The following is a 12,090-nucleotide window of genomic DNA, read 5'->3' as shown; positions in this document are numbered from 1 at the left end:
TATTAGAAGTATGCTATTATGATGAGAACATGTTCAAATTCAGACTTCTGATGCTTCTTTATGAGCTCTAAATGCAAAATCAGGTACTTAAAGAATGATTCCTTTGCTTTCTATGACTGAATTAGGAAGAATTTCAGATTCCAAGATTTGCTAGTTCCTTTTTCCCATGACAAGATCTATTCCTCTAGAAATTTCACTTGCCTCTGGAGGGCAAAGAGCATTGTGTAAATAGCTTTGGAAGGATTTGAACTAAAGTGTGATCCTGGCCAACACAACCAGCTCTCACAGTCTTCAGCATGGAATCTGATGCTATGAGTGTATTTGTAATCTTCTGATACGCCCTTGGTTGTACTGGGAGCTGGACAGAAATTTTGTCATGGTCTGTTTTGCTGCAGGGGGAGTAACAAAATGGCTGATTTTCATCTGCATTTGCTTTGGAGAACTTCACACAACAATGGGGTGCTCCTGCAGAATGGAAGCTGCAGAACATGAGGTGTAAAGCAGAATTACAGCAGCTTCTTGTAATAGTGCCATGGATGTGGGAGAGGATGTATTACACATGCATGTATCCTTTGTGTAGTTTGGATTAATAAGAAATGGCATTGCAATTGTTGAAAGCGATAGGAAAGTGTAACATCAGTGTCTACTGAACTGGTTAATGAACTGAGATATGTGAAGGCAAGAGTCAGGTATGGATTCCAGTAGCAGCAGCTGGAACACTCTACGGCACCACTGTGTGTCTGAGACAAACACAAATTCAGCAGAGGGATTTTAGCCTTCTCATTATCTTCTAATCTCCACATCTCCTTCATTGCACTGACATCATGTATTCCTAGTACAGTGTCACAGTGTTTCTGTTTTTAATTCCACTCCATCTTCCATGTGCTTGGAGGAGGAGGAGAAGCTACAGCAGTGCCACAGCTGGATAATGTGTTCCAGAAGCTGAGGCTGTGCAGTGCTGGCCCAGAGTCATATTACCAGTGTTGGAAGCATGTTACTGTCATGGGAACATACTCTAAATATTATACTTCAGCATTTGGCTAGCGTAGAAGACTTGTAAAGTTTGTCATTGATGTTCACTAAGTGCTATGTAGTTACTGGGATGACAGGTTTTGAACCCTAATAAATGAACCAGCAGATGGGGAATTATGGTCTATTTTCAAATCCTCTGAGTCTACAGGAAAGCTGAAATGCTTAAATCTTCATTCTTTGGTCAGAAGAAGGCAAGAGAGAGAAACGTATTCTCTGTACAGCGTGTGCAATAATGCAGATTAGAGATGGGAGATAGCTTTCTTAAATAATTTTCTTCTGTGGCTAATGCATGCACTAAAAACAAAGATGAATGAGATGCTGGTGGGATTAATCAGGCCACGTGCTGTAGTGAGTTGACAGTGGATGTAGGAACAATGAAAGTCAATCAGTCTCTATTAAATGTAATGAATAGTGATTTGCTATCTCATTAAAAGATCAGGACACCCAATTTGCTTGTGTATGAATGGCGAAACAAGTAGTCATTAAAATGCCCTCATAGGGTATTAAGAGCTACCTTAAAACTTGCTTTCATTTGCCTGTATGGGAAAAACAAACCATTTAGCACAGTGAAAAAGCCATTGCATGGAGTGTATTGGAACACCGACTAATGTGAGAAACTAGTGTCTGTATGTGGATGTATACATATTATAAATGTATATTCCACAGTTCATCGAGAGGAATACGCGTTGCTTCTACTTGTTCTAGTATTTGCCACGGCACCTGGATATTTTTGAGGCTCTGTCCTTAGCATACATACGCAGTAAGCAGAGGTTCAACAGTGCCATCCTGTGGGTGATCCTAAGGGTTTGAAAGTTACGGCAGATAAATAAATGACCTCAGCAGGATAAATTATCACAGAATATCAGATACTGCATGTCCCAATGCAATCAACTAGCATATTTCCCTCTGGTAGTCAGTCAGGCTAATTATTACTTTTCTGTCCAGAAAATTAATAACCTAAATGCATAATAACCAATTGGAAAGTATCTCAGGCAATCTGATGAGCAGTGTGCTTGTTAGTCTTTCTCTGTTGCTGAGGAATGCGTTTTTAATCATCTCGGTGTGTTTTTAATCATCTCAGACTTCATTTTCGCAGACAATGCCGAAATTAAAGGCAACCATGTAAATTCAGATAAGCACCGCTATGAAGGAGTATCTGAACATTTTTTAAAAAGGAATTGAACTGAAGCTAAGAACAGTTATCTTTAATGTTTGTAACATGTGAATGCCCAGGTAACCTTGAAGATTAGGTCGGGTGGTTTGAGCAGCTCGCTAGAGTGTTTTCAACTCCAGAAAGAGAAGGGCGGGATTAGACTGATTACGTTTTGTTGGTTGAGGAAGATTGGAATGTTTGGAGAAATTTCTGTTCATAGAGGGTCTGCTTTGGTGGGACAAGGTATGAAAAAGCACTGTTTGGCTCTGATGAGGGAAGAGTTGGGGTGGATCATGCTATTTCATGTTTTCCACTTTACATGCCTAAGCAAGGTGTTAATTAGAGCATATGGTATGTTTACTTGGATTTATTTATTTTTACCTATTTTGACCCAGTAAAGTTGTCTCAGCCCAGCAAAAGACTTGTATCTGTGTAGTTCTGTCCTTTTTAAAGCAGGCTAGCCTGTTCAAGTGTTTCCGTATTGGGAATCTTGTGTCTGTGCTTGTACTCTGACTTAAAGTTCTCAGATAAATTGTGGATGAATCAGATGTATCAGGAACATAATTTCTTGTGCTGTTTAATTGAAGGCAGGAAGGAAAATGAATTACAGAAGTTTAATCTTTGCACAGCCAAGAGGTTTCTTTGCAGACCTTGTCGCTCTGAGGTTGACTTTGGCCACAGAACATCAGCATTTGTCTAACTTCTGCATGTTTCTACCTTGATGTGAATGTGTGTAAGTCACAGAAACGCCTAATTCTGATTTTGAATGTCCCTAAATTCCTGATCTTACTGTTGCCTTATCTGCAGGAGGTTCTGTTTCATTCTGTGATGTTTTAAAGATGTCTAATGTTACAGGTTTTGAATGTTTGTCTTCTGTTTTCTTTAAGTGGTTTTTTCTACATATGTTACAAAAAAAGGTAATAGAAACAATATTCTCCACTCTTCCGTGCACTGCATGGAAATATTTCTTAACTCTGTCCTCAGATAGGAGGTACTCCATGCTCTCCCATCTCTTTTTTCCACCTTTATTTCTCCTCTGATTTTCCTGGACTGCATTCAGTATTTTAAACAAGATATATAGTGAGTTACTATTTTTGTGGTTGCTTTTTCCTGTTCTTCATTTGTCTTACCGTGTTGTTTTGATTTTTTGATCACCAGTGGATACTGAGCACTAAGTTTATACCCCAGCTGGTTGCAGTAAGAGCCTGTTCCCTTCCACAAGCTTTTATAGTTCATGTGGAAGACAGGGGCAGATACACATGGTTCTTTCCAGTTAGTCAACTCTGCATATAGGCTCCTGTTCTGAATCACAATTTGAGTGATGCTCACAGTCCTTTGTTCAGATCAGGACTGCCACTCAGCCAGCCAATGGAAGGTGGCCTCAGCTTCAGATCCATCTCATCAAGTAATGCTGGGGTGGGTAACCTAGGTGATGCAAACAGGAGAGGGGATGTGGTAATGTGCTGTGCTCTTTCCTACACTTTGGACCACTTTTAAAAAGCTGAGAACTAAAAAGCTGTGTAATCTGTATGTGTATGTAGCATATTATATATGTGCTATATACCTATGTTTATAACATTAGTTAAGGGCTATAAAAACAATGACCTGGAAAACTGTTTTATTCGGTTTCTGTTTTTAAATGGGATTGAATAAATGATCGTAATCTGTGTATTTTCCGTGGGCTGTATTTGTTGTAATTCTAATGCCACTGTGCTTGATTTTACAATATTTCTGTCAGACTTGGCTCAACGAATCCCTCTAAGGTGAAGATGTAAGATTCTAGTATTATTAATGCTTCATTTCATCTAGTTAATGATCTTTTCAAGTATTCCATCTTCTTTTTGTGATTTACTTGTAATGTCAAACAAAGGTCTTATTTAAGCTTAATATGAAATAATAAAAATCTTTATTTGAATGCAGTCAAGATAAATGACTCTAGTTGAGATTCTGATGCTAAACAGGTGCAGTTCTTAACACATGTAAAAACTCAGTAAGTTCTATAAATGCTGGAATCTTGACAGATGTGTTCCTCTCCTCTCTGTGTTACAATAAAACAAGTAAGTGTTGACTGTGAAAGTAATGACACGCAGTAAGTTGTCTTGGCAAGTCTGCTGTTGTATTCCTTGTACAATATCAGCTGTGGCTATTATTCAACTATAAATGAATGTGTGCATTAAATATGTTAAAAACATATATGTTTGTAAACAAACACATTTTTTTTTTGTCCCAAAGTAATGTTTTCTTGTTTTCTTGTGTACTGATGCCTAGATAAAGGAATGCCACATCTTCAAAACAACATCTGTCAAACCGATTTTCATCAGATTAAGTAGATCCTCAGAGCAACTGCTGCAGCTTATGAAATAATAGAAATGTAGGTTGTGCTTTATTTAAAACACCAACAGAATTTGAAGTACTTGATAATGTTTTACAAGTGTAGCAATAATAGCCTGTGCGTATTGTCTGTTTCTGTATCTATTTTTGGTAGGCTGTTAGGAATGATAGTGAGTCAGTGAGTGATGTTGAAATTCCACAACTGCAATAGCTGTCCTGGAGTGTGATTATGAAATTACGGTCCTGGCAGCTAATCTGTGTCCAACAAAGACAATGATTTGAGACTCAGGCAGTAAGGATTGAATTTACTGCAAAGATATTCATCTGTAAAAAGATTTTTCTCATTAAAAATGAAATTGAAGCTTGAATCAATGACTGATTATCCAAGCCATTGAGATACGCTCAATCATTGATGTTTCTGGCTGGCCTGCTGTCTTCTTACCTGCTAAGGGATAATTAACATATGAAAATGAACGTAATGCTCAGATGATGTTTCTTCCATAGGAGTGAAACATTCACCTGTTTGCCTTTGTGATCAGCTCTCTCAGAGGATGCCTCATTTCAGTATTTATTCAGCATGGTTACTCACGTCAGCCAGAAAAAAAATAACAGAAATGCTTGAGGTGGAAATCAGACCAGCATTCCCATTAGTTCTTAATTCTGAAAGCTGCAAACCCATCAAGAATCTGATCAAAAAGGCAGGAAGAGGCCAAACAAGGATGGAAACCATAGAATCATAGAATGGGGTGGGTTGAAAGGGACCTTGAGGATCATCAAATTCTACTCCTCCTGCTGCAGACAGGGTTGCCAGCCACTAGATCAGGTACTTGATCAGATTGTCCAGGGTCCCATCCACCCTGGCCTTGAAACACTTCCAGGGATGGAGCATCCAGAGCCTCTCTGACAGCCTATTCCAGCACCTCACCATTCAGTAAAAAGCCTCCCTGGCATCTCATCTTGTTCAACCTTCCTTTAGGTAATCATTTCTGTTAAAAACTTCCTTTAAATATTGGGAGGCCTCAGTGAGGTCTCCCCTCAGACTTCTCTTTTCCAGGCTGAGCAAGCCCAGTTCCTTCAGCCTGTCTTCAGAGCAGAGGTGCTGCAGCCCTTGGATCATCTTTGTGGCTCCCCCTGTGGACTTTATCCAACAGTTCCTTGTCTTTCCTGTGTTGTGTTGCAGACTCCAGACCTGGATACAGTACTTCAGCTAGAACCTTGTGAAGGCAGAGTCGAGGGGAGCTGCAAGTGCATGCTGCTGGCCCATGTTAAGTTTTTCATCCACCGGGACCACCTAAGTCCTTTTCAACAGGGCTACTCTCAAGGAGTTCTTATCCCAGTTTGTCTGTGTATCTGGGATTGCACTTTACTTTACTCATTAGGAAATGAAGGTCAAGTCTGCTCCATAAAAGCCTGGATGTAGATACTTTGGTTTCCAGGTAGGTTAGTTGATCCCTTTTTGTTAGTGAACTGCCGTGTGCTGTCCTGAAATGTTTAGTGTGAGGCATTATGGTGGATCTAATCACTGTCTTACAAGACAGCCCAGGGATCAACTGTGTACAAAGAAATTTAAATATGTTAGAGTTAAATATGAGAGAGTTCTAGTTACATTATTTGTGTCTGAGAAAACTAGTTTTTATCAGGAAAATAGTATTACTGATTTTTGTCTTCTTTATAGAGATAGGCCAACTACATCTGCTGTGATACCTGAAACATAGAACTCTGACAGGCTTTTATTTGTACTTACTCTGAAAATGATCCCTAAAGGGCATTCAGCCTAGTTCCTTAGACAGATGAAAATATAAGTAAGTGAAAGATAAGTGCAGAAACACACCAGGTATTCTAACTCTATCCGACTTATTGCATACCCAGGGAACTTAGCATTTGTAAGCTGTGGTCCTTTGATTATTAACAGCTTGACATTTCTAAACAGGAGACCAGAGTTCCAGAGAAGACTTAAAATTGGCAGTGGGAAAAGCTCATTGAAACACCCATTATGCTACAGCCGTTACGCTTTTGGGTTTTATTTTTGGCCAAAGCCATGGAACATTTAATTTGTACGGAACTTAGAGCAGGTAATACAGTGTAGTGGGAGACGGACAAGCCATAACACATTCAGCATACATGGGTGTTGGTTTTGTTTCTTTTTTTAGGAAATGTTGATTTGAATTTGATATGGCACGCAAGCATAGCGAGTACTCAAACATTATTGTAAGAACATAGGAAAAATCCATCTGATTTCAATTTTTCACTCTCCAGTATTGTTAATAATGTGATGCCAAACAAATAACTATTTCTCTGAGTGTGATTAAAGCCAGATCCCATGTATAATTGAAGAACAACTTGCTACTTGTTTTTTTTCTCCATTTCTTGTTTGTTTCCTATATAACATCATTGTGTTGGATTATGAATGGAACCAGCAGCCACTGCAGTGTGTCTGTATTTTCTCAGAATTGTTTCTTTCAGTTTGTTACTCATCTTACAGTGTTTCTCATCCAGACTGTAATGGTACTAATTGGCTCAGCAAAATCAGGATAAAATGAAAGCATTTTGCTATTGATCTTTGCTTGTTATTAGTTTATACCGGCAGAAAGCGAGATGAAAGAAGTGCTAATAGAGCTATCAAAATACTTTTTCTCATTACAGGAAATACTACTCAGACTCTTAAATGAAAGTATTTTAAAGCAAAAATTCTTTTCCTGTTTTCCCTTTTTCTAATCCTGTCTTGCTAACTTTCTTAAAAACTTGAACGGTTGTTAAATAAGTAGGGTGTTCTGAGACTCTGGCACTGCCATGGCTTCATTGGGAGACCAATAGGCCAAGTAATCTAATCCCATGTGTTGACCAAGCTTCAGAGTTGAATTCTACTGTTGAGTCTGGTTCTGTTGATGCAGATGGAAATCTGCAAATGAAAAAGTGGGACAGGCTTTGTGGTGGTGGTGTTGTAACATTTGTTTTATTACTTATATTGTTTTCCTTCTGTGTAATAGAGTGGGTAAATATCTGCTTGAAAGTGTGTGATTTAAAGTATTGGGTTTTGTTTTTTTGCAAGTCTCGGAATCTTATTTTATTTTCTGTGGCAGCAGTAGGTTTACTCCAACTGTGGTTTTCATTGTGTCTTACAGTACAAATATACTAAGTCTAAAGTACACTGCTGGCAGCTCATATATAAAATTTGAGGATTAATAGACCAATGCAAACAAACCAAGACTCTTAGGATGAAGAAGGGAACTAGCCTTTTACTTCTGTCAGTTAACATGAAGTTATAGCAGCCCAAACCTGCAGGTCTGTGTCACTGTTCTCAGCTGCAGAAAGTGGTAGTAAAACAAAAGTCATTTGAAGAGGAAATATACCTTGTTTATTTGAACCATTAATTCCAAGAATGCCTTATATATATATATATATATATTTATTTCCATTGTTCATGTGATGGACTTCTCATTTTTACCTTCTGAATATTTTGTACAATTAATCCCTCTTATTTTTTTTCAGCCCACCTAAACCAACAGTGTTCATCTCTGGTGTCATAGCAAGGGTAAGATTACCATTAAATTGCTTTTAACCATAGAAATACGATTGTCACTTTTTGGAATAATCACTGATCAGAGTGAAATTAATCTATTTCATTCCCCTTTCTCTTCTAGAAGATAAGACTTTGTTTTATGTATTTGTTTATGTCCCTTTGAGCATTCTTCTTGGCTTTTGTGTGTGTGTGAAATTGAAATTATTTATTGCAAAGGGCTTCTACCACTTTTCTTTGAATTTTAGCACTCAAAGCTTACTTGATCATCTTTTCATATCTAAGCTAGATATTACAGCATTGATTTTCTTTGAAAGCAGTTGCATTTAAGTCTGCTGCTATAGCTTGATCTGTGAACAGCACTTCTGCCAGTGATGGTATGTGTTTGAAGGCATTGAGCTGCTATGTGTGCCCTGGGGTATGTAGAGCTGCAACAAGCAACACCTGGAAATCCATAAGCAAAATCACTAATGTTAACTATTAATTTTCTGATCAATAATTCCTTCCTTGTGCATTTAGACATGATGGTTATCACTGGGGTGCGTAGTTTGGGTTATTTGTAAAAATAGTTCCTCTGTTTTATTGCTTTGTGAAAACATATCAAGTAGATCCAACCATACAGAGTCGGCAGCAATGACTTAACACAAGGGGCTGTTCAGTGGTGAAGATAAAATGCTCATTTTTTTTCCCCCTCAAGTCACTATAAGATACTGCACTCGTAGGTGCTGTGTATAATCGGAAGAAGTTAGATTTGTGCAAATTAAATGTTGAAGTTGCCTGCTAGAAGGGCAAGATGGTATGTGAACGGCAGGACTTCAGAGGAGTATGCAGCACTGTTTTTTGTATTCTCTTCACATGACAAAACCCTTATATTCACTGTGCTTTTAATATTTCTTCAATTTTTCCCGATGTGTTTTTCAAACAGGGTGATAAGGACTTCCCTCCAGCAGCTGCTCAGGTGGCTCATCAGAAACCACATCCTTCAGTGGAAAAGCTTCCTCACCCTCAACATGTCAAACAGCACATCCACCAACCTCGCAAGTGAGCTCGCCGCCAAAATCTCAGCCTAACTGCCATCAGTGAATATGTTTTTGAGAGAAGATGTTGGCTCTTCGTGGTTCACACTATCAAATCAGTAATATTGACCTCTAAAATCTTATCCTGTTCTGTTCCTTTAATTCCCACGGGTTAATAAGAACAAAGACATTACGGAGTTGATATGCCAAAGGGAAAGTTTTCCCTTTTCTATTAAGTATTTGCTGATCAAGGGTGGTTTTTTGATAAGACTGTCTGATTAACAAAATGAAAACAATGATTATGATTAGTGAGCTTAAGACTTGTGCTTTTAGTTCTGGCATTGCAATAGCAGATAGTAAATGTAGGGTTTTTTTATGCTAAACCAGTAGAGAACATCCCCTTTGTACTGGTACTTTTGTTATCCAGAGGGACTTTGTTGTGTTGAGACAGAAATTAGTGATCATCTTGAATACACAGTCTTGCAGTCTTCAGTATCCTGAGATGTTACGTTAGATCTCAAGTGGGCAGAAATCCAGCTGAATCTTTTTTACACCCCTTTGCACTCCCAGTCTTGATGAAGTTCTTTTGTGCAAGCTCTGCCTGGGTGTGAAGAAGTGGTCAAGAGTTATGAGAGTTATAATGCTGCCACCTCACAGGCCTGTTTTTTTGAGGTGATGATTTCTCAAATCCAGCAACAAGTTGAAAGAATTCAGGACCTTCAAGAGCTGAATTTAAACTGGAGCAAAATCTGTTTTCTTTCTTAAATTACGCTATTACCGCGTTTAACTTCATGAGCCAAGCTCTGTAATGCATCTTTTTTTTTTAAAAGTTATTAATAATGAGGGGAATAAAAGCTACTTTTCAGACAGAGCAATTGGATTAGTTTAGGCTACATAGTTATGTATGTCAATTACACAGTTTGAAGTAAAAAAGCACAAGCTGTAGCCAATTCCTGCTTCATCTCTATAAAACCCAGAGAAGTCATTTTTTTTAAGCATTCCACCTACATTTTAAACATGCAGGTCTGTTTTCAGCTGCCTAGTACAGGTTTTAATGCCCCGTAAGTTTGTAAAACTTTCTAACAGGCTCAAAAAAGTGAGTACAGGAGCAAAATGCTGCGAAATATGGCCCATTTCGCAAGTGGAATAACTCACGTCACACAAGTGAAAGGGACCTGGTATGGCCATCTATTTGTAGGCTTGAAATGCAAAGGGTGTATTACAAAAGACAGGCATGGATGTATTTATTCTGCACCAGGGAAGGGGACCTCTGATTTGTGTATGAAGCCTTTATTTTCACAGTTGAATTAGATAACTGTACTTGCCTTAAGGAGCGAGTGCTGTTTATAAGATTTAATCTGCCTTAGAATGTGCATATTTTTTTAAAAAATATGCTTTCTGTTCTGATGTCGGTACTTCTGAGGCCTTGTTCTTACTTGCTCATGAGTGTACAAGTGATTCACACATGAGTAAATTTATCCTCGAGGGTAGGATTGTTGAACCTCATGGAACATATTTATGAGCTAAATCACCAGCAGATTCAGGACAGAGAGGCTATCATCTCATTGATGGTGCAGCCAGTAGTTGTCACTGTGCTGCATCACTGTGTCGGCAAGTGGTTATGGTCACTTGATGCTGGTAGCTGCTGGTTTAAGAATGGTGGCATTCAGCTCTCCTGTTTTTATGCCTACATCTGAAGTAGCATGTAGACTCTGACTGTAGTTAAACCAGTCAGTAGAGCATGTTTCAAGACAAACTGAATTGCTCTTGACCCCATTCATTGACTGTAGTGAAAAACTAGAAGTACTTCAGAATAGCTGCGCACCATTTGGTGGGCTTGGACAGCTCTACTGTGTGTTTCTACCTAATGCAAGCAACACATTTCCAGCTTTTAAGTTAGAAACAGCCACTCTTGGTTGTTAATGCAGTAGATATAGCATATATAGACAGTATCAAATTTGTCTTTGATTCCTTAGGGGTGGGTGTATAAGTTTGTACAATGAAGTAAGATTCTCAAGATATCTTTAGTCACTTTTAGAGTGCAGGATTTGCTATATGATTAGAAAATGTCACTGTATGGAAACATATTATGTACGGTTGCAAGGTATCCATGTTTATGCATAGCTGTCCTTACCACTGCATTATCTTGCCGAAAATAAAGAATCATAATTGGTCATCTGGATTGTCTGCTGATGATTATTAATACTTTTAAGTATATCACAGTCATATGCAAGCATGGCCTGTGTTCAGATGTTACATGAAGTTATTGCCAAAGAATTGTCCTGAAATTGTCAGTGTGGCAATAACACAGCAATCAAACCTGAAGTTGTATATTGGTCTGATTTTTCTGTAAGTACATAACAAACCAGCAAGGGTAGGCTTGATGGGGTTTTTATTACAGGAGGCCACACTTTATAGCTAGTGAAAATTATGAGGAAGTTTTATGACACTGGGATGGAATTTTTGGGGTTCTGTCAATTGGAAGGTGAGTTGCTATGAAATTGGAGAGCCCCACTAGGTCCAGGTGAAAGTACAGAATCCAAGTCTGTACAGTAAAGGAAACGGGATCTTACATTTTCTGTTGATTTTTTTTCCTGAAAAGAAAATGTTATAACTAGAAGAGTTGACGAACGTCTCATAGCACAACAGGTAGCGTTGCATAGCGCAGGTGATTCATAGAAGACTTGAAATAGATGACCACAGGGTTTTTGGAAGCGCTATGATACTTTTGGCATTCCATGATTAGCATATGTTTAATGTGTGTGTATTAAACGTAGGTGATGCCTCAGTAAATATAATGTATTAGTTGCCCTGCAAATATTGTTCTGTTTCTTCCTTAGTCTCAGCAGTCATGCAGTGATACGCTCCATTATTCAAAAGCAGTTCTGTTTCATTAAAATTTTGAGAGACTGCATGAATGTGATGTCTGACACGCTGTTGATTGAGTCGTCCATAAGTATTTCAAGCCCTGCTTTCTGCCGTGTAGTGCTCTAATGGTGTAATGTGATGGAAAGCACAGCAATAATAGCAGAGTGGCACAA

The 12,090-nt window shown here is 38.5% G+C and overlaps 1 protein-coding gene across 1 annotated transcript in view; it reads left to right on the top strand.

Moving 5' to 3' along the window:
* Window positions 1-11,379, top strand: part of DAP (death associated protein) — a 40,223-nt gene extending 28,844 nt beyond the window's left edge. The window contains exons 3-4 of the mRNA XM_072328624.1: window positions 8,006-8,048; window positions 8,959-11,379. Coding sequence (XP_072184725.1) covers window positions 8,006-8,048; window positions 8,959-9,078 — 163 coding nt within the window. The 3' untranslated portion in view covers window positions 9,079-11,379. The remainder of the gene's footprint in view (window positions 1-8,005; window positions 8,049-8,958) is intronic.
* The last annotated feature ends 711 nt before the right edge of the window (window positions 11,380-12,090 follow it).

This window comes from Excalfactoria chinensis, chromosome 2 (assembly GCF_039878825.1).
Source record: "Excalfactoria chinensis isolate bCotChi1 chromosome 2, bCotChi1.hap2, whole genome shotgun sequence".
NCBI classification, from domain to species: domain Eukaryota; kingdom Metazoa; phylum Chordata; class Aves; order Galliformes; family Phasianidae; genus Excalfactoria; species Excalfactoria chinensis.
Note: the sequence above shows the minus strand (reverse complement) of the source record. Positions and strands in the feature narration are given on the sequence as shown.